General features: G+C 47.1%; 7 protein-coding genes across 7 annotated transcripts; 3 read left to right on the forward strand and 4 right to left on the reverse strand.

The window, feature by feature from the left end:
* Positions 1–1,415: 1,415 nt before the first annotated feature.
* On the forward strand, positions 1,416–3,804 carry BT62DRAFT_1081458 (uncharacterized protein; the record flags this gene model as incomplete). Its single annotated transcript, XM_043179669.1, has 8 exons — positions 1,416–1,462; positions 1,520–1,558; positions 1,621–1,679; positions 1,728–1,740; positions 1,810–1,921; positions 2,666–2,977; positions 3,436–3,660; positions 3,724–3,804. 7 exons carry the CDS (start codon positions 1,416–1,418, stop codon positions 3,514–3,516), a joined length of 663 nt encoding a protein of 220 aa, XP_043033073.1. The 3' UTR covers positions 3,517–3,660; positions 3,724–3,804.
* A 1,721-nt stretch (positions 3,805–5,525) lies between these two features.
* On the reverse strand, positions 5,526–6,717 carry BT62DRAFT_924598 (uncharacterized protein; the record flags this gene model as incomplete). Its single annotated transcript, XM_043184638.1, has 4 exons — positions 5,526–5,597; positions 5,747–5,851; positions 5,907–6,060; positions 6,464–6,717. 4 exons carry the CDS (start codon positions 6,715–6,717, stop codon positions 5,526–5,528), a joined length of 585 nt encoding a protein of 194 aa, XP_043033074.1.
* A 2,560-nt stretch (positions 6,718–9,277) lies between these two features.
* On the forward strand, positions 9,278–11,828 carry BT62DRAFT_1013721 (uncharacterized protein; the record flags this gene model as incomplete). The annotated part of the gene is made up of 17 exons (XM_043178102.1): positions 9,278–9,381; positions 9,434–9,524; positions 9,769–9,852; positions 9,909–9,968; positions 9,997–10,191; positions 10,257–10,377; positions 10,460–10,531; positions 10,608–10,693; positions 10,743–10,807; positions 10,868–10,877; positions 10,954–10,989; positions 11,045–11,248; positions 11,293–11,349; positions 11,410–11,479; positions 11,529–11,616; positions 11,682–11,724; positions 11,775–11,828. 17 exons carry the CDS (start codon positions 9,278–9,280, stop codon positions 11,826–11,828), a joined length of 1,440 nt encoding a protein of 479 aa, XP_043033075.1.
* Positions 11,829–11,858: 30 nt separating this feature from the next.
* Positions 11,859–12,587, reverse strand: BT62DRAFT_1013722 (uncharacterized protein; the record flags this gene model as incomplete). Its single annotated transcript, XM_043178103.1, has 3 exons — positions 11,859–12,026; positions 12,071–12,265; positions 12,321–12,587. The coding sequence occupies 3 exons, from the start codon at positions 12,585–12,587 to the stop codon at positions 11,859–11,861; spliced, it is 630 nt and encodes a 209-aa protein (XP_043033076.1).
* Positions 12,588–14,845: 2,258 nt separating this feature from the next.
* On the reverse strand, positions 14,846–16,367 carry BT62DRAFT_696863 (uncharacterized protein). Its single transcript, XM_043181914.1, has 5 exons — positions 16,269–16,367; positions 16,175–16,204; positions 15,822–16,125; positions 15,416–15,758; positions 14,846–15,287 (listed from the first exon to the last, which is right to left on the reverse strand). The coding sequence occupies exons 2-5, from the start codon at positions 16,202–16,204 to the stop codon at positions 15,161–15,163; spliced, it is 804 nt and encodes a 267-aa protein (XP_043033077.1). The 5' UTR covers positions 16,269–16,367; the 3' UTR covers positions 14,846–15,160.
* Positions 16,368–18,637: 2,270 nt separating this feature from the next.
* Positions 18,638–21,717, forward strand: BT62DRAFT_696651 (DUF803-domain-containing protein). Its single transcript, XM_043181912.1, has 14 exons — positions 18,638–18,937; positions 18,990–19,118; positions 19,174–19,198; positions 19,254–19,286; positions 19,342–19,370; positions 19,432–19,536; positions 19,586–19,613; positions 19,665–19,791; positions 19,840–20,012; positions 20,062–20,109; positions 20,160–20,165; positions 20,213–20,236; positions 20,294–20,322; positions 20,375–21,717. Exons 1-14 carry the CDS (start codon positions 18,842–18,844, stop codon positions 21,572–21,574), a joined length of 2,052 nt encoding a protein of 683 aa, XP_043033078.1. The 5' UTR covers positions 18,638–18,841; the 3' UTR covers positions 21,575–21,717.
* A 780-nt stretch (positions 21,718–22,497) lies between these two features.
* BT62DRAFT_696802 (uncharacterized protein) lies at positions 22,498–23,221 on the reverse strand. The gene is made up of 3 exons (XM_043181913.1): positions 23,063–23,221; positions 22,708–23,007; positions 22,498–22,653 (listed from the first exon to the last, which is right to left on the reverse strand). Exons 1-3 carry the CDS (start codon positions 23,106–23,108, stop codon positions 22,622–22,624), a joined length of 378 nt encoding a protein of 125 aa, XP_043033079.1. The 5' UTR covers positions 23,109–23,221; the 3' UTR covers positions 22,498–22,621.
* Between the last annotated feature and the right edge of the window lie 294 nt (positions 23,222–23,515).

Genomic DNA, 23,515 nt, shown 5'->3' on the forward strand with positions numbered 1-23,515 from the left:
TCCCCACTCATTTCTGATGCAGAACCATGGGAGGACATAAGAACTGGACAATATGTGATGAATTCATCACCAGGCATTGTGATGTTCATCTCAGGTTCATGCTGACATAGTTCCACCAGGGTCAAAGAGATAGCTCATGAAAGGAATGCCACCATGATCCAGATGGCCATTGCATGGTCTATGGGTCGAGAATGTGGGCAACAAGGAATGTGATATACATTCATCTTATATCCCTCAGGTGTTTGTGCCCTGGTCATCAACATGCCTTCAACCATGCAACTTTTGAATGCTATTGGTGCAATGTTCCTCTCTCTTCTTTCTCTTTACTCATTGATGCTTATATGTAGGTGGTATGGATGTCATACTGACCCCAGAGGAAATCCAATACTTGGAAGAGCCATATGCCCACCAGATACTTCATTGCTGGGCATTGTGTAGGCAATACTTCTCAGTCCTCCATAAAAGCCGATCAACACACCTATGTCATTCTCATTGACTGTTTCTTGTTCTTGTTCTGGCTCTTGTTTTCGTGACTATCAAAAATGATCTAGTGGCTTGTGCGTTCTTTACTCGCCGAAAACTGCGTAAACACCCCGAAATCAATAACTGAGGGTGCGAACAAGACAACGACAGAACAATACTCAGAAAATCGGTATACAATACATATGAAAAAATAGGATGGCTATTCTATAGAACATGGAATGTCAAAACAAGTGTGAATCCATAAAGCGCTCTGTATGTAGGTATAAAGGTATCCAAGTTCCGGCCCACGTGTTGAGCTCGAAGCTGTGCTGTCTCTGGAGGAACTCCTCCTTGCCAAGCCCTCTTTGCATATGTGTTCGGTTCCATTTTTCAGATGGGTTAACGTATTATTCTACCACCCGAGCCAAGCACCTTATGAGAAGCATAACATACACAAACGGAGAATACGGGCTTGTACTTGAAACTTCGCATTTGTCTGGCGAGGATGTGGATATTGTACTTAGTAACGTTACATGCCTGAGAACATGGAAAGTCGCAACAATCATCGATGCCAGTGTTCTGTGGAGGAAGCTGCAAGAGTCACAGCGGAACGACACGCCGTAGAGAAAAAAAGAGTCATCAATTTGGCCAGCTTTCGATGCTTGGCACTACCGTAGAAAGGCTAAAACCGACTGGATACAAGTTCCGAAAACTTACGATAAAGCGGCTTGCCAGACTAGACTGGCCGTGATAGATCAGCTCTCGAACCGAAACCTGTGCGAAGCTTTTGTGAAAAATGCCTTTGCTCCGATGGTGTTGACACACCGATCGATACAGAGATGATCGTCACGCACGATCTTGTCCGGTACCTTGTATTATGTCAATGAGAGGAAATTCTGGCAATGAAAAAATCACATCAAGCCTACAAGCATTTCTACCGACCTCATTACGCAATGTTACTTTTTCGATTTCTTCCTGGAGAGGAAGATACACCATGCACGTAAGCAAAGTCTGGGACGACGTCCCCCATATTGAACCGTTCTTCGTACCAGTGCAGTGCTACTCTGGAAACACGGCTGGAGAGTGAAATAGGCAGGTAAAAGGGCGACAGGGAGTAACACCCGTACTATTTTTGGACACAAAACTCCCGAGGTAAAGCCTTACTCCACCAGCATTGACGCCTAGTACGACAGCCGAGATTATTCCTACTCGTGGAGGTAGGAGAACTCCACCGATGCCATGAGTGAGTTCATCAGCATGCACAGTACATAGGCGATAGTCAGCGGCCCAATGCATAGAAAGCCACCGCTCCTCACGACCGATGTGTTCCCGCTGAAACTTCGGCAGTGGCAATTTGTACTACGTCTATCGTTTCATGGTGGAGGATGATGGCCGCTTAGCCCTAGGTAGTAAATTCCATTGCTATCGGGACCTACAAGTCCGGGAGCGACCTAGTGTGGTCAGCAACGAACCCAAAACAGCCAGGAGCAAAACTTGCCGCTCAATGTCGTGTACGACGTTCACCTTTCGAGGGTTGTTCTACAACTATCAAGATTTTGAAAGTGTCTAGATAGAGAGCTTGTCGTTGAATCAGTTTTTCTGTGTAGATGTGGTTAATGAACGACCTTTCTCCTGGATTGCGACCAACGACGACCAAATACATCTCATCAGAAAACCTGTTCTGATTTACCCAAAGTGCAATTGACACATGCGCATACATGCAGTTTTGTTATGCGTCAGATTGGTATTGACATGATATTGGGTTGTAATGTTTTGCATCCCTGAAAGCTCGCAGTATAGATTTTGAGCGTTGGGCGATGATACTGGATGGAAAACCCGGCTGACCGCTGTCATCTTCCTTCGATATGTCATGAGAGAATTACATATCTACCAAACGCACCAATTGCTCTCTTTTTGTTACCACGACCACCTCCATGATGTCCTTTGTGTCACGGTTGGTTCCCAAGCATCTTGCCACGACAGCTGGCCGGTTCACATATAGGCTGTCTTCAGTTTCCTGTAGTCAGCCTGTATCGAAGATATAATTAATCTGCGCGATGTACAGAAGCATGATTGATGTGTTGGGTGAGAGTGTAGAGCAAATCAGGCCTGCTGCATACGTCACCATCGCTTTCAACTTTGCTCACTTAGCCTCAGTCTTCAAACAACGAAATGGGACAAACAATAACGAACACATGTACAGCAGGATCCTAGACTCTTGCATCTCGATTTTTTGCGACTTCGGAGCGTACACGAACTTTCCTGCATTTTCGTGTTGGGCCAGTCCGCGACGAGGGGTGGTACAATGGCTGACGGTGCACCAATAAATGAGTTCATTGTGGTCGGAGGTCTCTCTGGGAGCTGCGGATTTCCTCTCCTACCGGGAAAACAACGCTCCGTATTTCGTTATCCCATGATTTGCGCCAACGAGAGAATTGTTCAAGTACATCGTCTGCTCTCTTCCTTTCCAGGCTCACGCTCAGGATTCCATAGATTCCTTACAATCAAGACTTTGGTACGCTCTACTCCTTATTGTCATACACATCAAGTTCCCGGCCTCACGCCGACGATAGCCAGCTCTGTCTTTAATCAATTCTAACACCTTCCTGCGTAAATTGGCTTGTCCTGGGAGACTTGTCAATCACGGTGCATCGAGTTGAGAAGCTTACAACAGCTACGTCCACAGTATTAGGTTCTGGGAACCATGATTATCCACCAACGCCAGCCTAGAACGACGAGTAGGGCTTCCATTGACCTTCATCCTATATTCAGACTCAAAAATGTTATAGAAACTTCGCTTCTTCACAAGACATAGTCGCAAATCAGCTTCCATACTCAACCGTCGACCACCAAATAGTAGGTGATTCTGTGAGCGGTTCTTCCCTATAATTTGCTGACTGTGCTGACGTTGGATCCCCAACCAGAATGGCAATGCAACTGGCTCATGGTGGAATACTCTATATTTCTTTTTAGTTTCTCGTCGAATCGTCTCCTGGGCTTCGTGAACACGAGAAGTCCATCGAGAAGCTTGCTTGGAAAGATCGACCGCAATGACACTGGCACTTAAGGAGGAATTAAATACGACTGTCAACCATGATGCTGAGTTCAATCCTGGATGCAGCTATTGGAGTCTTCTTTTGCGGAGGTTCTTCTATAAAAAGGCATCCGTAGTCGTCCTGGTGTCGGTATCCTCATCTTGTAAGTATATCTTTTGTCTTCAAAACGCGCTCTCTTGTTCATAGTGCATCTACGGTGTCTCAGAAGTCTGATCAGAGTTGGACCAGTGTTGCAAAATAAATCTACTTACTCATATATGCTTTCTTAGGGAATGGGCATTACCACGACAACTAGTATTGTTTAATTTTTACAGACTAAGCGGCCCGAATGGTCACGCAGATGCATTCTTGTTGATATTGTACTTCGTCTTTGCCCATGTAAACCACCAAGTCCCAATCCCGCAACAGCGAGGCCCGCCGCCTGTCCTGCTTAAAGCTTTAAGCAACTGCACCCAACAAGTCATCCGCGTCAGTACTTGTTTTGCGCTTCAAAAACGTCTCATGGAATGATTATTCGTCGTCCTTTTTCTATTGGTAGGCCTACAAGCCGTTTGTGTTATGATTGAAGGAAGACAAGAAATTTATATAACAAGTCATTCTCGACCTCTGATAAGCTTGTCATTATTGCTCGCCCGACGCATGTCTGACTTTGGAAACCGAATGGTGAACCTGTGACCGACTCATCGCCTTGAACAGGCACCATAGCCTATCTATGACAGATTAGCGTACTGTTCAACAGCTGCATCAAGAAGTACCTAGGCATGCGAGGTGTTCCTTCTCCCTTGTACTAAGTAATTATCTACTACACCTAACATTTATTGACGAACTTGACGGACAGAAATGTTTTTTATTAGAACTTGTAGTCGGATTCACTTCCCGCGGGGACCTCGGTCGTTCGTTATGTCAAATGATATTCGGCGGCCTGACCGAAGGGTTTTTCTAACTTTCTTCAACTGTTGACACCAAGCTTGCATGGAAATAACGGCCTACACACGTTGGGCGCGGCAGCGACTATTTTGAGATGTGACCACTTCGAGGTTTCTTGATCTCCGTGGCTGAACCGTTTTCGCTGCCCCGAGGCAATGGCATCGCCGTTTGGATAAAAGTAATGGTTCCCGAGTTATTGTTCTGATTGGCATGAACTGCGGAATGCCTGGAAGATTCTTGTTATATCGAGCTATGTTGAAGAATCATCGGTTCCGGTCCTCGAGGAATTCTAACCCCTTCAACGAAAACGTCTGAACTATTCATGTATCGATTTCTTTGTCATGTCATCACAGGTAATTTTGCTATGATACTCCCTTGACCGATGGAAAAGACCAGCATTCTGAATGGACAAAGTAGAGTCAGCTCGCGAGTATCGTATGTACCGTAAGGACACATCGTACGAGTATTTTTGCTGCATTCCGTTGACACCTGCCATCCTTCACTTCATACCTTCGCTGCAGTTCGAATCCGACCTCCAGTTGATAACCGTCAAGAGTCTAGTGTTCAACGGGGATTGTTATAAAGACGGTCTGGATCGAGCTTCGCGATTCACCTTGCCTCCGCTAGGCAGACCTTTAATCTTTTGACAAGTAAACAGTCGAGATATGATTCCTCGCAAGGTTCATAACATCAGAGTTACAGCGTAAGAGAAGCCCGGTAGAGAGGGAAAAGAACGAGTCTGGCTGGTATCATTGTCGAAAATGGTAAATTGCCCTTGATTTCGACGCCGCCGCTTCCGGACGCGTCTGATCCGGCCATATCGTTGTCTTCATCTCTCATATGGAACCTGGTTTGTTATATCTCAGCTTCGAGGACCATCACACCATCTGCATAAAGCTGGTGATATGCTTGGAGGGTATGCTGGCATCACGGATATATGGCGCCGCCGGTGAGCATTGAAAAAAATTTTTGACCCGGAGCTCGTCGAATTCTTCTCTTCAAGAATCGTAAAGCGTAGCACAACATTGCTCAACGGTCCGGCGATCCAGAGTCGGCGTCAGGCCCTACCACTGTCTTGATCTATACTCGTTTGCGCAGAGGAACTCCGCCGACGACTGCGCCATTTGCGCGAACACGAACGTTCTCCTCATTCTGTAGAGAACATATCGTAAAGACGGTCTGTCGGTCAACAGGGTACGTATGGTGATAGGACGTCTACCACCAGCATCGAGTGCAGACGTGGCTACCACCGCTTGTCACGACCGATGTGTTCCCCGCTTTCAGCTAAAACAAGATGATACGTTTTTCCCGTCTGCCAGAAGGTTGAATTTGTAGAACGTCGACGTCCATGTCTGATATGTGATGGAGTGATAGAGCGTGGTGACCGTTTCTAAAGCTTGCTCAGACTATATGTGTCGAGGTCGACCAGCGATCTAGAGCCAGCGACCCAGCGAGGAATACCTGCACCGGGGAATTTGACACTCTTCTGTGGTCAAGTCCATTAAGTCCAAGTCCTTCATTGACTGTCAGCTTGTGGACGAGATTTCTCTTCCTGAGACTGATATTGTCAACGGTCAAGTTTGGAAGCTTCTCGATAGTGCGATTCTCATCGAACCTAGTTCTGCGGTTTGTCAAAGTTTTTATTACAGCAAACGACTGACGAGCATACCCTTTACCCCAGCAACCGCTTAGGGTAACCAATATCGCTTGGAGGTCAATCCGCATCGGAAGAGCACATGCGATCTTTGCTCCGTGGCGTAGGTCAAGTTAATTTCGATGCCGGACGTAACCTGACTCTGGAGGAATGCCGGGCCGCAGTATAAGAAGACAAGCCACTCTCAAGTCTGAGCACTAGGCACCAGATTACTGAAAAATGAATACATCCATGCCTTCTGAAGCTTGAAGCGTGAAGCTGTGACACAGGAACGTAAGTACCACGAATTATACCACGAATTAGTAAAATCGCTCTGATACATGATGATCTTACCAGTATCTTTGAAAAGACGCTTTCGAGTTACACGTTGCCTTCGCTGGGCTGAAATAAACTGTCTGGAGCTTTGGGTCCACCCTTGCTTTCATCCCCGCTGATATGTTGCTTGGTGCCCTGCATGCTGGCGTCTCGTGCTCTGTCGATCTCCTCCTCCATGTAATCTTCCTGAGCAGGATTCAGATAAAGCTTGTCGCGTCTGGAAGCAAAGACTTGCTCGAAGAGCTGCGGTTCTGTGGCGATTTGCGTTGCCAAATATACCTGCTTCGTCGTTGACACCATCATCCTGAGACTGGGACCAGGGTTCGATTTATTTAAGTGAAGTGGGTTAGGTTCGCCTATTAGTCGTCGTCCTAGGGTACCCACGGGCAGTGATGTGAGCCTGATAACCGTGACAAGGGTACACCCAAAGCTCGTCCCAGCCACCGAGAGATTTCGCTGAGAATTGCCACACTTGTCTGCTCTTCTTTCCTTCAGTTTTACTGCGCTTCCTGATATGAAAAGATCTGCATGACGGGAGGTTGCACGCACCGGCAAAATCCTTTCTTCCTTTCCAGGCCCGCGGGATGTCTTCTCCAGCAATACCACGGTTTGTTGCCAGCCGTTCTGCTGCTCCTGCTCAAAGACGGTTCCTCAATGTCGAAGTCATCGAATATTATCCTTGGTTGTACGATGTACAGGAGTCCCGATTGGTTCAACTAGTGCAAGACGAAGAGGAGACAAATCAAGGCGGCGTACGTCATTATCTTTTTCCCTTTGAGTTTCTGATATTCATTTTTAACTGCCACTGCGAGTAACTATGATGCTGGAATTAACTCCTTCGACTGCCGGTGTACGAGATGTACGTTTGATGTTCTTTGATCATTGTGCTCAACCTTTGCATAGGTATATGCCCATCGGAGGCAGTCTTGGGAAAAGCCATAAAGCAGCATGATTTCTGCGGGTCAAAATCATTGTAGCGACCAATGATTATCGATGGCAGCGCAGCCTGCGCCGATTCCGTTGGATAGGTGGACCAGTACGACCTAAGTCACAAGGTCTTTGAAGCCCTGCTTCCCGCCATCTGTAACGCTCATCTGTATTTTAGCGTATCTTTGATTCAGTCAAAAAAGCCTAGAGCATCTACAGCTGGACTGGAGATGTCCTTCACTGTCAGAATTTGACATGACAACTCCAGTCCATGAAACGGTCTGTGCATTATGTCTCTATCTACATTCGCCCCTGTCGTATTCAGTTTCAACAGATGTACGCCCTCCATGATGTGTGTGGTAAAAGCCCGATACGTTCGATATACATTGGGATGTCGAGCTGTCGCGGCCTGGTAATGTACGCCACTTGATGCTTGACTACGGCTCCACCCTGATATCGCTACTCTCACGTGTAGTTCATGTTATGCAAAAAAAGGATATTATGTCAAAAATACATCGAAATGTTGAAGCCATTCAACTCCAGCCTAATCGCTCAGCGAGCTTTTCGATGCAGAACGACTATAGCATTCTCTACCGTGAAAATGAGGATGAGATGTTCGGTATGGTGCAGATATCAGATAGCATCTCTCATGGTAGGTCGGGATTCCGGACCTTGGTTAGCGGCCGCTCGTTGGACGGTGGTGGTGCCGCACAGTCAGCTTGCGTTGCCTAATGACGCTTCCTTTATGACGTCTCTATTGTTTATGCACTCATGAAGCGTTACAGAGTCATTGGAGATCGCCAGAAATAGCTCAATACAATTATCAGCTGGTAGCTTGAGGCTTGATGCCTTTGTCCTTTTTTACTCACATATCTTATCTCAGGGTGGAGGAGATAGTTTGGCGAAGATATATCACCATGCTGCAAGTGGCTATAGCGTGGTCCTCGAGAAGATATGATGTCGTGACCATAGTTATTATACTAAGGCGTGTCGCTCAGGTGTTTGCGCCTTGGTCATCGATGCATCTCGACCGATCATTTTCTGAAGACCTTGGGTGTTACTTTCCTTTTCTACTTGCCTTCGCGCGGGTGTAATGAGCATGTCCAGATGGTACAAACGTAACACTAGCCCTAGCAGAAATCAAGAGCCGTATACTTCATAAAGGCTTCGGTATTGATGTAAGCATGTAGCGTTGTCGTTCGGCGGAATCTGGAGCTACGAGCTTGTGGAGGTAGGGCCGCACGTGTACTACTGTCCAGAATTCACGTATTTCTTGATGCAGAGGCATTGAATAGCGTACATTCGTTCTTTCCTTTCTCAGTATCCTGTCTATCCGCTGATCGTCGTCAGGAAGGGGGGTTATTTGGGGCCCGGGATGCTTTCAAGTGTTGCGATCATCTGAAACAACAATGCATGTGGACATGCACAAGGCACGAATCTCTGCACGATGTACCCTCACAAAAGATTAAAGAAAATTTATGAGAATAACCAAAATAATACGAAACGCAACGGGAAGGAAAAAAAAACTGTACCTGACATGCAGGTATTGTATTCCAATATTGACGGAGAAGCAGTATTCCAAGCCTAGAAACAAGCAGGACCATCTTGTCTTCGGCGGTAGTAATACATTGGAAATCAACAAATACGGCCATTGGGCGGACCCCGCAGAGAACTAGCAGGTGCCTAGATCGTCTGTGCCTCAATTCATTCAGAGGTAACACGATGACCGTAAGACATTCGCCTCTGAGAAAATTCAAACTTTTTAGGTTAAGCTGCTAAGGTTGTTTCTGGCTTGTTTATTCCCTTTTGCTGTGACTCTAGTATGTTATCTCCTGAGGGAAGGTTAGACCCAAAAGTTCAGGTACTTCAGGCTACTACTGTCAGGAGACATTACTATGAGAGGTTTAATTGGAATCTGTATCACAAGAAATCCTCCATGCGCTTCCAGACTAAGGGTCGACAGGAGCAGTCAAATGCTGCGACTCTGCGAGTTACGTTTAATGGCGGTGCTTCTCGACTGCGGTCTCCATATCTATTACGGTGTCTATTCCACGATAATTCCAATAAGCCTGCATAATTTTGAGTTGATTAGCATCATGGATAGGACACCGGTGAAGATGCACGTTTACTCAAATGTGACGAAATGGGAACGAGTCAGAATTCAGCACGTGACGGCGTCAGCTGTCAGTAGTTACTTTTGACAAAGATCTTCAAGTTCGCAATTGAAACATTGACAGTGCCGCTTGTCCTCCTGCAACAATCTTGAATCTTTACGTGCAAGTCGTTTCTGCCTAAGTACCTGCGGACACTTGGCTGGACAGGGTTGGACTCTGTCTAAACGCATTTCGCAGAGGAAATCCTTGACCCGGCTGCTCAAGAACAGCACCAGGCCATCTTTCTTACAGTTTTTTGGTCAGTGGTCACTAGCCGAACAAAATCTGGCTGACAACCGTCACGTTCAATATTGACCGCGGAATCCAACGACCGAGTGTGGCGGATAGAATGGGGGTCGTTTGTGAGTCTGTAACGTCTGCCAAATGCACTGAAAATGATCGGCAACGTTGTAGGTCGCAGATTGGTTAGCTTGGTCCGGTCTACACATCAATGGTATCTTTGATACGGTCAACGTAGGGCAGTTCTAACTTTTCCTGACAGTGGCTTTCCCAAAATTTAACCAAGCCTGAGGAAGGCATCGGATCGAGCGTAGCGTCTCGAATTGTGGTCAGAGCAGGCATTGGATCCGAAAGGGTCTCGTCCGCGGGTCCAAGATGGCCTGGCGAACTCAATTCTCTCTTTGGAAAGGCCACTCCATATTCGGCGGATTATTTCCGCCAACTGACAAGCTCAATGGTAAACGACCTCAAATGATGATTCATGGAGTTCTGGCCTCCAGCGCGCAACTACCTTTCACTTAGATGCAGCCACAGACAAAGGATGAAATTCTTTTTCGGAATCACATAGCTATCCACTCTTTCGATGCTGGATCTCCCACAACGAGGCCATCCAAGTTTCTATTGTCGAATATATCATATATTTGTAACATTGATTTTTCTTATCTTTCTCTGCATTGACTCGTTCTCGAGCTCCATCTGTTCGCCCTGACTTTCCTTGTCTCAAGGCTACCTCCCCAATAGAAAGAATAATATCGAATCAAAAAAGAAGAACGACTTGCGTCTCTTCGTGTCGAGTGGTAAGCTTTGTCCTTGTCTCGTATACCCGGGCCCTGTCTTACTCAATGCTATGCGGCCATAGGTCTACTCTGACAGAGGATTACTTTACGGCCAACTTATGTTTTTTAAATGCACCAGCACAGACGGGCATTGAAGGTGTTGTCTCGCGTTATGATGATCTTGTGAAACAAGTGATTTGTCCTAGGAATCATCAACTCATCCCACCTTCAGATCGCCGTCCGTGCCCAGCAAAGCAACTTGGAGGGTGGCACTGATCTTTGGCATGTGACTGGACAGTGCGTTGAAAGTCGATTAATTCCAATAGCATCATCCACCTGACCCATGTACCATATCAGATTTTTGGCTGTCGGTCCTGGCCTTTCACCCGCTCCTCGTGTCTTATATTAATATTAAGTCCATCGCTATTATCTACATGCCCTAGAGACGCTTGTGCAATGAATGCGGGTACACCGGACGTGTAAGTATAATCCTTCTGATCATCTGGCCCGTTCCTCGATATCACAATTGCACAGATACCCTACTGGAATGAAGCCCCTGACACCGGTGCATTCAACGAATTCGCCCTTGTATGGGAATTCGGAGGTGAAGGTTCCAAGGAAAACAAGTACGCCGTTGTCGATGGTCCCTTTGCAAATATAACCCTTCACCTTGGTTCGGGGGAAATTGACACACCTCATCTACTGACATGGGAATGCGATTGGTGGAACTCAACTTGGGTGGGTCAGACTTTCCGCGGTGAGTGCCCGCACCACCTTTGCAGGGTTTCAAAACCTGCTTTTTGCAACCATTCATCGCGGTGGCCGTAATACCGTCGAAGGTGATATGAGCTGATAAATCCATGAGTCTCCGACCTTGCTAAAAACCGTGCTCTCTGTAGATGAACAACATACGCACAGCGCCTAATGACCCACTTTTTTGGCTGCACCATTCATATACAGGCTACGCGAGTTTCCTCCGTTTTGAATCTGAGAACATTTCACTGAGACGTTTATAAAGCTATGGTGGAAATGGCAAGGAACAACGAAACAAGAATCTATGATCTCCTAGGGGCGGGCCATGAAACTCAAGCGGAGCCTAAGACCGGGTTTGTGGTACATGTCCTTCCGTCATAACCAAATCAGTCTTGTACCTAAATGTGATATGCGCCAGGAAAACGGTACTAAACCTGCTTGGCGTCCTACCTAATGGGACCGTATGTATCTAGTGTCGTTTTATTGTTTCTGAGCTCTCACCTTCCCATAGGTCGAGCAAGTCCTGGATATTCAAGGCGATTACCTTTGCTACATTTATGCCTGATGTTATAGCTGTTCCGTGTGTTACTTGAAATTACTCTGCAGCTCCAACATATACAGCGACAAGAATTACGCGAACATCACTCTGAAGAAGATTGAGTGTCTTGGCGTTCAATTTGTCGTAATATCTGTAGTTGAAGGGGTAGATATGAACGATAATATCGACAGTATTCCTTATTCTGGCCGGCAGCGCCCGCAGCTGCTGACGACAAAGGTGGAATCTCCGGGGCTGTACCCATTACTTACAGCTAATATGGAAATAGCGGACAAGGTGCCTTCGCTTTCGCCTCGCCTGCTGCTGTTCCATTGCTGATTCACTGGTACACCAGGCACATGCGATTTGTCAAGCAAAAATTGTTTGCGAAGCGCATAAACCGAGTATATTGACGACCACTCGAAGTACCGTTGCTTGTCGAGACTCTTATCCCTTGGTTTTCTTGTCTGATATACAGAAGTTCAATCACTCGGCTCTCAGTAAGATTTGATTCTAATCTACGTGAAATACGGCCGCTGTCTGTAACTGCAGACAAAAGATTAACGACAGTTCCTCAGGGTAGGGTCCCACGGAGTCGCGCACGGAACCCTGCTTTTCGACAAATGAATTGCAACCTTGTGCCTTCTTTGATCGTATACTCTTTGGGATAGGAATGACCGGAGTTTTCAGATCGTGGATTCCACACAAATAAGTCTTGGCTTCTTTATCGCATCGTTGCTTGCAACGCGACTGACTAGAAACATCGAGACAGTCCGACTTCTCGGACATTCGATAATTTGCACCTATGTGTTGATGTTCTGATGTATGTTTATTTGCTTACCAACGTATTTTGACTTTACGTTGCGAAAAGAAGACTGTTTTGAAGTCGACTGTTGATTCCAGTGACCGAGCCCTTTCCTAGTATTTCAAGTTTCTATTTATCAGGTACTCGTGCACATGGCCTGCAACGGTCTTTGTGGTGTGAATAGGCTCCCTACTTATTAATCGCAACTTGGAACCACCCCCACTTGTTGAAACAATTTTTGCTGTTAGTACTGTCATTCCACCTCTCATGATCTCCGAGTTGATCAGGGTGGCCAGATGCATTTAACAGGACTGCTTATTATATCAAGGTAACGCTTATACGTGACGCATGAGGACGCATGTTACATGCATCCGGGAAGACGGACTTTCGATGCTAGAATTGGCGGTCACCGGTAAAGAGGGCCTCGGCGAAAATGGTTATACAGTCGTTGGACTTGAAAGCTGCGCTCATTGTCCAGCTTCGTTTACTATCTCGAACAAGTTTGTAGGTTTTGATGGTCGCTTTAATTTTCCGATTCAACGATCTATCCGAAAGTTCTGATAGACTGATGTAGTTTTTATCTAAACAGTAGGTCTTCTAACCATGCATAACAAGTAGCTCCCATTTGATGCGTACGCACGTTAAGTTTAGCCGCCAACTCTGAAACTTCATTGGCATGGCACAGGCTTGATGGTGGAAATCCAAAAATTCGGGTTCCTTCCTGCGGAAGCGGGCCGGTCGGCGACTATGCGCATTTCGGTCGGAAAACATCTGGAATTCAGTGAGCCGCGCGTAATATCACTCGTAATATCACTGACGCGACATCTGATCCCACGATGTGTTTTTGTTATCTTTTTGCTAGCCCGCCGCATCACTGTCGATGTAAACGCAAATCGTGCTCATACTGCATAGTGCAGTAAGATCTAAACAAATTGGAAAGTGGAAACGAGTCAAAAGGATCATTTTCAATGTTTAAACTCCTCAGGTCCTTCCTTCCTCAGCCGTTATATAATTCCGGATGAAGATATTCTGGTCAAAACCAAAACCCGCGGCGTTGTCAAAATGCAGGAAATTTTCGAAATTTCCCCACCAGATCCTAAAAGTACGGAGATATTTCACGCATCTGGAGCATTGAGCAGTAGCCCATCAACGAGTAAGTTTGGGTGTCAACTGTTGGAAGCACCGGAATCCCTGTTAATTTGTTGAACTGTGAAGCCTTTGTTACCGCTCTAATACGGCTCGTTGAAGTTCACTTTCGCTTCGCGGGATGCAATGGTTGATCGACTCCGAGTGACACCGCGGCGCTCAAGCTGAATACCAAGACTGGTTGCAGATCACTTTGAGAACCATTGGTCCTGGTGCGGTCCGGCCATATCATTTTCTATTTCACCATTACATCTGTTTATAATAACTCACTCACCATGACTTCGACGATTTGTCGGGTCGCGAAGGGACTATATCCGGGGAAGGAGCGATGCTGACCTTAATCCTTCCAGTGGCAAGTTCTATTTTTGAGCTTTTTTTTGCTTTGAGGGCGGTAACCTCGGTGTTTTGTGCCGAGACCCCTTCCGACACCAATTTTTTTGATGGCCGATCGCTCAAGGATCCCCCATTCAGAGTTCTGTGGAAAAACATCACAGATCGCATCATTAATTCAATTGTGTCCCCTTGATCAAGAATCTCTTGTAGCTTCCTCTCTCAGCCCTGAAATATATCCGCATATTCTGGTGGATCGATGTCAACAAGGGCATTGGGCAACAAGGTACCAACAGGTGAAGCTATAAAAAGTTAAAATAATATTCGTCTGATGAGGACTTTCGCCAATGTAAATGGGACAGAGATGATGAAACCCTTGCCGCAGCTGTGCCGTTCTCGCTTTTAAGCTGAAACGTGCAACGTGGGATGCCGAGTCGACCAAGGTCGACTAGCACACTTCTACCCCCAACTTATCAAGGAACAATGACACGCCGAAAAAAATAATATCTGCTTAGTAGTTCCTTCACGTGTATTACAATTTGAAGGATCCAACGGACCGTTCTCCGTTGCACTGACCATGTATGGTTGTGATTTTTCTCCAAGTCAACTCGAAGAACGCCTTTATTCCGGCCCTCTTCTTGAGTCGACCATATGGGACTGGTCATCGTTAGATCTTGTAAGTATAACAACAGTCCCCGACGACCAATTCAATTAATATTTCATATCCCCCTGCTTGCAGCGCGAAGTTTCTCGTAGCTTGGATGTATTTTGAAGGTCATTTTCATTTCTAAATGTCATGGAGTAATGTAAAATACTAATTTGTACAACAACGATAGCAGGTCTTTCGAAAGCAAAAACAAATGCGTATATATAATAGCCGTGGCGTCACGAAAGCATTACGAAACAATCTAGATAAGGTAAGTGGTGTATGGAAAACATGCGGGAACGCGTAGATAGAGAGACCAGGATTTGATATTCCCCGCACCGTTCGTACCGTAATCCGCCTCTACCGAGGAAAGAGGACCACCGGAGCGCCCGTCGCTGCCGAATGCGCCGTGGTGGGTCCAAGGTCTCATGCATCTCATGCTTTGACGGGCGGTTCTTCAGCGGGAATTGATGCGACAGCGTTCGACTCGGCTTTCTTCTTTCTCATGCCCCTTCGACTCTCGCGAGGAAACTCGCATTTCAAAGATCGGCGCTGACATTGACTAGAGAAAATTAACGTCAGCCTGCATCTTCAACGATGTGAATGAGACAAAATAAACGATGTCGACGTGACCGAAGTTCGGACGATCAGGCGTCGGTAATGAAAACATGACGTGGAGAAACAACATACTTGCAAGTTTTGTCTGTGCTTCCTGGAAGAGGCGGGCCACATGCAATCTTTCTACCGCGACAAAATAGGCATGCCAGAGAAGGCTTCTTGCCCACCGCGCGTTTGTGGGCAGGTAACGCCTTGACTGGCTGCTTGGTGGCTTTAGCAAGAATAGCAGGAGACTGACGCTTCGAAGCCGCTCCATCAAGCTTTGTACCGACCCGCAAAGAACATTCTTCTGATGACGGTAAGCGTTTTTCATTTGCAGGCGATGGGGCGAGAGTAGCATGAGTCCTGACGCGGAGATGAGGCCATGTGCCGTTGAAAGAAGTAAAACATGTGTCATCGACTTCCCGGTTGTCGTCTGACTTTGAAGGAGAGTTAAGTTCTGTGTCAGGGGTGGATAGTGTCGGTATACGAGGTATACCTGGCATATAGACAGATTCCGGAGAGGATGCATAATCTGATTGAGGGTCCTCGAACTCACAAACGAGACGATTATCGTCGCATGAGAGTGTACTAGGGGAGAGATCAGTGGTGGTAAGAACGTTGCGAGCTCGAGGAGAAATATCATTTGAGCACGGAGATTGAGTAGTATCTCTGGCTAGCCCCGGATCAAGACGGTGAAGAGCAAAGACCACGGGAGAAGAAATCAAAGAGGATTGGGAAATGCGCAGAGGAGCCAGTGATGGAGTTCCATTGCAGGAAGGGTGATGCTGATTGCTGACATCCTGTGACGCGATAAGCAGGCCTTAAAGAAATGAAAGGAAGCCTACGCACCGGAAGTTGAGGATCGTATGTTTCTGCCATCTGTACGTCCTGGCAATGATTAACGCCAGCATCTTCACCACTCTGGACGTTGACGCCAACGTACGGAATGCGGGGTTCATAGTATGTTGATGCACCGCATGCCCCGTGACCTCCTGTACCCGACAACTCGGAAGAGCCTTCATCGGCATAGTAAAGGTGGGGCTGAAGATATTCATACGCCATCGTGGAGGAAACCCATTTGCGAGAGGAGACGCGGGGTCTGGCATCGGGAAAGGTGGCGTAAAAACGTTCATCCTCTTCCTTCAGCGTCTGGGCAAACGAAGAAATGGATTCATTCGCATACACCTGCATCTGTAAAGCTTTGTAGTCAGCGCACCATCACAATGAAATGTCAACAGACAATGAACACCTCTGAACGCGTTTGATAAGACGATCTGGATGGAAGCGATTCATCGCGACCTTGAGATGGGGCGAAGCGCCAAGAGCCACTAAAAGCGTTTCCCTGTGTGTCGTTCCATATCGTGGTACTAGGACGGTCACGATGGTGCACGCCATCCATCGCGTAGTAAGCAAGACCAGAATCAAGAAGCATCGAGTAATCGGCGAGGAGACGTGACACAGACTGGAAGGAACCTGGGAGGTTAAAAGTAGAGTGTGCGTTTAAAGAGCAGTCTGGGCATAATATAAATCACATTGAGGGCTTGGAACACTGCTTCCCTGGACCCTTTCGCCCAGCCTCGTGATGAGATCAAAGATGCCGAGATACTTATGGACCTACAGGTAGATCGTTCTTTCAGCACATGCCTGAGAGATCAAATCTTATCGCTCACACATCTTTAACCGTATATGTATTCCCTCTCGTAATGATGAAGAATGCAGTTACTTGAACCTCCTCGTTTACAGACAGAAATCCTCTGCCAGTGTTGAGATGAACTGTTGGAGGTAAAGGGCTTGCGCCCCATCGCCGGAGATTCGGATGGCAGGACCGTATTTCCAATTACACTCGAATTTTCTAAAGTGTTTTTCCTGACGTTGTGCCCTAGCGCAGTATTTTCGAATCTCTATCGCCACGCATGATGAAGATCGTCGGAAATTTGCTTCCGTTAGAATTCCGGAACCAGGGCAGGTCGTTAACAACCTTGAATCATGTCCTATTCGTCATGGGCCCTGTCATGTATTATTTTTTTTTTCCGCAAGAATGCTGCCGCGGGTGACGCATTTAGCGACGATTTTGAATGGTGACGCCCGATGTGAACTTAAGAGACTCGCGTCTGTAATTGCTGGTCACCGAGGTACCTTCTCTTCGATCAAAGACGCAACCATTATTATGGAAGTTAAGGACGCGGTTGCACTACGCTCGAATGTCTCTCTCCGCTCAGGGAAAGGACCTGTCATTTTTGGGTTTTAACGCGTGAGAGCACTGGCAGAAGAATAACCCACGTTGTGGACGGTCCGTCGATCCTGGACCTAACCCCAGGACCTACCATTAACTTGCATGTGGCTGAAAGAAAGAGCTGAGGTGGCAAAGTATCCGAAGCAAACGGCCTGCCTACATCGGCAGGTCTCGACGCAGGTTTACCGTAGAATATCAGATGGCCTAAAACAGATGTTTATTCTCTGGCGGGTTCACCCGCGGGTAGTCCGATTGTCAAGTGATTACAGCAGGGACCTTAAGATGCTTTAGATTTTTGGGTTAGGTTAGCCAATGATTCGGGTGGCGAATTTGTAGAGGAAGTTGAATAGAACTCGGCGATACTTGTCTTCTTCCAATGTTAATACCAATTAGGATGGACCAGAATAGCAACGAAGAGGTGGGGTAGCGTGGCTTGAAACTTAGTTTTGTTATACAGCACAGGTTAGGAAACAGACGCTTGTTCACAAGGCGAGTAACGTATACCCCAGTCCAGAGATGTCTGTATCTACTCACGAAAAATTAAATGGGTGCGCTGCTTTCGGATGGTTTATTGATGTGGCACGAGCTTGTGATATGCTTTTCCAGACAATGAAAGCCTTCATTTAGTTGCCATCACGGTAATGTCGGTATTAAGGCGGATAGGCGGGTCCTGGAGCAAGGAAGAACCATTTGCACGTCTACAGTCGGTGGGAGAATCGACGGTCATCACGAGTTATTCCATCAGTTATTATTTACTCGGGATCAAGGTCAGCCAAGACGTGCTGGGAAGACAGCTGAGGACAGAGCAGTCGGCTTCGGCACAGAGCCAGGGTAAAGTTACCCTCAACTTCGCCACTGTGCAATGCCCTTGGTAATGTCCGCCCAGGCTGTGACCGCAGCACTGTTGGAAATCCGGACAAAGAAAGCCGGCTTAGGGGACAACGTTGTTGCTACGTTCGTTGGATGTAGAGAAACTTTTTCCTGAAACAGGTCCTCGCAAAATGCATGTCAGCAAGGAATGATAGAAGACAAAAGGCAAAAAAAACCATGTGCACTCCTGCTCCATCTGCAATCCTACTTGAGCAACCGAAACCAGATCTAGAGTACCATATCGCTGACGTCGCCGCTGTTAGCAGGCACTGTACCAAGTCGCTAATAAAAGAGATTGGCGGGCAGAGCAGTGCCAGATGAGCCTAATCCGAGATGACGGACCTGGCCAAGCCTGATGATCGCGGTTACCAAGCTTCAACGTCGACTCTCACCATCCCGACGTTCACCAATTAATGTCATCCTCCATATCTGCGTCGTCGACCTCATCGGCGACGGCGTCTGCGACGTCGTCGGTGTCGAGCTCCTCTTCGACCAGTTCTAATCTCAAGGTCCTAGTTCAGTGATCGCTAGAATCGTACCACATGTTCATATTATCCTCAGGTCGTTGGGATTATCCTTGCCGTCGTCAGTGGCTTTCTGATAGGATCCAGCTTTGTCTTCAAGAAGAAGGGTCTCTTGCGCTCGCAGGCGGGCGGTGTAGCGGGAGAGGGTGTGGCATATCTCAAGTCGGCGAGCATTATTCGTTCGTTTCTCATTTTCGTCGTGTGCTCATCTCTTCTCCTAGCCACTATGGTGGATTGGGATGACGAGTAAGTGTCTCGTCTCGCGGTCCTAGTGCATACATTGACTAGTAGCGTCCGGTAGTGATGATAATGGGCGAGCTCTGCAATTCTGCAGGTGCGTCTCCGTTTCTCCTTCATCTCCCACATAACTAATTTCTTCTGACCCCAAGCCTATGCTTTCATTGAGGCCATCGTTGTGGTCAGTCCTTATTTTTATCCTCCGCAGCAGGGCAGTGCAACCAAACTTGTTAACCCTACAGACACCCCTCGGTGCACTTTCTGTCGTTATATGCGCAATTCTATCATCTATATTCCTCAAAGAAACGTTGACGATATTCGGTTGGCTGGGATGTGCTCTATGCATAGTGTGTCATACGTATCTTTCACGTCTGGATCATCTCTGATGTCATTCAGCTTGGGTCTGTCGTTATTGCCCTTAATGGTGCGTCACGTTTCTTTCCTTCATGTACGATCTTAATAGCGTATTATGCAGGTCCCAAGGAAGATCTCGTTGGTCAAATAACAGAGTTTCAGAAGCTTTTTTTGGCCCCAGGCTTTCTTGTCTACATCTCCGTTTTAATAGCGGCATCGCTTGTCATCATCTTTTTCTTTGCACCAAAGTACGCGCGCTCTATTTTTTCACGCGTGTTGTCCTGACACTTCGACAGATATGGCACTAAGAGCATGCTTTGGTACATTTTTGTATGCAGTATGATTGGCGGCATTAGTGTCAGCGTCACCACCGGTGTCGGCGCAGCCATCGTTCAGACAGCAAAAGGCGATAACCAGTTCAAGCACTGGTTCATGTACTTTCTAATAGCGTTCGTCGCGATAACTTTAAGTACGCGTTTTGCTCTACCTTCTGGAACACTGACACAGTGGTTCTACAGTTACAGAAGTGTACTATTTAAATAAGGCGCTGGCGCTTTTCAACACTGGTTCGTTTTCTCTTGCTCAATTCTATAGTTGGCTCACGAAGTGTATCTAGCTATGGGTATGCGTCTTTCTTTCGAAATATCAACGTACTCACATACTCTCCAGTGACGCCGACATATTATGTCATATGTAAGCTTGTATTAGTCTCAAATATTCGATACTTCCATGCTTATTTTCCCCCCCTAGTCACCTTTTTTTCGATGGTGACAACTGTGGTAAGATCCGACTAGACCTTCCTTGGTCACTTTTCCGATGTTGTCTTCTTAGGTACTATTCCAAGGTCTTGATTCCAGCGCGTCCGAGATTATCACAATTGTCATGGGCTTCCTTGTCATCTGCATAGGCATCACCATCCTCCAGATGTCCAAAGTGGACCCCACTCATCTCTCGAAACTGGACCGGCGCTCTACTCTCCTTCTCCAAGCCGCACGGTCACAAACAGAGGTGGAAGAAAAGGGGGCAATTGGTATCGAGGATCCGGGTATGGACGCCTTACGAGGCTCCTTCGGTGCTATGGGCAGCATCATTCGAGCCAGGAGTGCCAGACGCGTCAGTGAAGCCACTCGTGCTTCGTCATATCGATCAAGGCCTCCTGGCGCTGCGGCTCCTTACGATCCCGAACGACGTCGGGAGTGGCCAGAAGCCAATAATACGACACCAAATACGGCTCTTGATTATCTATCAGGGTTCAAGCGGCATCAATTGTATGATGCCCCAGTCCCTCGAGCGAACACAGGCGATTCCCAGTCATCTGGAGCTGGCGCAACGAGGGGAGACGATGATTCATCAATAAAGACGCCCTCCTTGACAGATTCTCAAATAATGAATAAACGACCTACGATCAAATTTGGCAGCCAAGATCTCATACATCAGTATCATCCTACCGGGAACGGTCAGCGTGATGATCACGCAGCTACGCATGAGCATCGACTAGCTCTCGGCATTCCAGGGATAGTAATGCCAGGAGGTGGGAGCGGGAGCGGATATCCGCCTACTGTACGGACACGGCCACTCGAGACCATCATCGACAACAAACCTGATCTCCTCGCAGAGAGCCCTACCTCATACAATAGTTTGCGAGAACAGTCGGTGATGGTGCCGCCAAGCTATACACACGAGCATGCGGTGCAAAGTGCGCCACCATCGATGAATCCCCGACTCGCGCGTCCTGGCCAACAGAGAGTGGACTCGCGTGATATATTTGGGGGCGATAATAGTCCAAGTACCGCGACCTTGTTGAGCTTCCCGAGTGTCACTGATTCGGCGCGGAGTTGGGACGGGGATGAGGTAGATGAGAATGGAACGAGGGGACGGACATCGAAGAAGTATCCCAGGGGCGATCAGGATATAGACAGGGAGGAGAGTGTAAGCTTGGTGCAGAGGAGGGATGATGATTCGGATGAATCATCGTCCGGTGCCAGAGGTGTGGTACGATTGGTGCAGCCCTCAAGCCAGGATAGGTTCTGAGAGTGTGTATGTATATTCTTTCATCATCTTTTTTTCCGTGCATAGGACTACATCTTTACGATTATTCTTCTTCATTCGGTTCTAGACATACCTGTCAATGAACTATTTTAACCGGAGAGATGCAGCGTCGTAGAGGAATTGTAATAGTATCATTCAATTTACATAACGCCATGACCCAGGCCCTCCTTCCTATGGGATCGCTGATATATTCAGCGTTCTCGGTAATTAATTCAGTACGAAGTAATATGTATTGACGTGACTGAAATGACCCTTCATGGAACAGAACCTATGGTGGATTCTGAGTGGTATGTACACTTTCGGTATAGACAGTATAAAATGGAGCGCATAATGCAGCATAGTTCAACTGACCTGACGATATTACATGAACCCCCGTGCCTATCGCTAAAAGGGGACGAATTAGCGAACCCCAGGGAGAAAGGAGAAAAATACACCGACTACCGTCAACCTCGTAGATCATCCCTGTAATGAAGGAAGCTTCGTCAGAAGCTAAAAATGATATCGCCATGCTGGAAATATCTTCTGGATCACAGAGACGGTTCATGAGGATAGTTGCAGGTTCGTGAGTTAATAACCTATGCGATATATAATCGTGTTTAACACGCACTCTGCAGGAAGGGCGCACGGTTCTCCAGTGTGTCTTCTTTCGCACCGAGTTGTCGCTTGCAACTTTGGAGGTGTTTCAGTTATAACGAGCTGTGACGTGAGGTATCTACATGGAGTTGATCGCTAGAGCCGGAGCGTATTCGAGGGTCATGGTTTTGGTAAACAGATTCACGGCACCTTTTGTCGCGTTCTATATGGCGTAATTTGGTCTTGGGCGGGGACCACCGGTGCTGGGAAGAAATACGGGAAGAAATTCATACGAACGCAACCATGAATAAGGGATACCTAGTCATGTTGATGATGACACTGCTTCCCTGCCTTAAGAAAATGGGGATAATGACTTTGGCCCAGATATGTATAGGCTGTAGGAGGTTTTAAATCAGAAGCGTGTGGGCTGTTTGGAGCAAGGCGCTGAAGAGATCATCATACGTCTCCTCCGATACCAGGTGTAGTAACTGTATGAGCTCGATATCAAGAGTTATTTCACTCAAGCAAGAGTTATTACTAACGGTTATTTCCTTCTCCTTGGCCTGTACTCCAGCGCTGTTCTATACGGATATAAATGATCAATTCGTTATCAAGGTTCAGCAGTATGACGATATCAATATTTCCAAATCTCTGTAGCACAACGGCGCTCGCCTTTTCCCAATCGGTGATCAAACGGACATCGCTCTTCACCAAGACGGTCATTTCGGGGTTTTTGGACGCCTCGGCTTCGCCTGCCTGGGCGTCGATGTCCATGAACATGACACCAGCTCCTTCTTTGACATGTCGCGTACATATCGTTCTTCCGAGACCCATAGCGGCTCCTAAAAAACGACTGTCAGTGTCACAACGACATGATTGTAACGAGAAAAGTGTTGCCTGTAATGATGACTACCTTTCCTGTGAGCCTTCCAGGTCCTTCCATCGTAGCGGACGAACTCAAAGACTACTTCGGTGAAGGGTGGGAGGTGATTAGATAGCGGAACAATTTCGCTTGGCGTAGCAGACCATACTGCCAGTCTTGGTCTCATGATTGAAGAGTTTAGAGTTTAAAAAACCGGTATATGGTTCCCACAAGGAACACCGGGGTTCTGTGCCACTGCCAGAAAAAATGTCACGGACATTAACAATACCGTGCCGCTGTGATATCCACTAGGTGCCAACTGGAGATGTCGCACGGGTTTGATACTGTCACAGGAACCACAAAAAAAATAAATGCGTTGAAGGATTATACATGTCGGTCAGAGCCCAGGGGGACCAACGCCCTACATAAAAATTAGATTTATAGATACCTTGAAGAAGATACGGAGCCTTGAGAGAAGCGGCCTGACC

This window comes from Guyanagaster necrorhizus, assembly GCF_019112545.1.
Source record: "Guyanagaster necrorhizus MCA 3950 unplaced genomic scaffold BT62scaffold_67, whole genome shotgun sequence".
Classification (NCBI taxonomy): domain Eukaryota; kingdom Fungi; phylum Basidiomycota; class Agaricomycetes; order Agaricales; family Physalacriaceae; genus Guyanagaster; species Guyanagaster necrorhizus.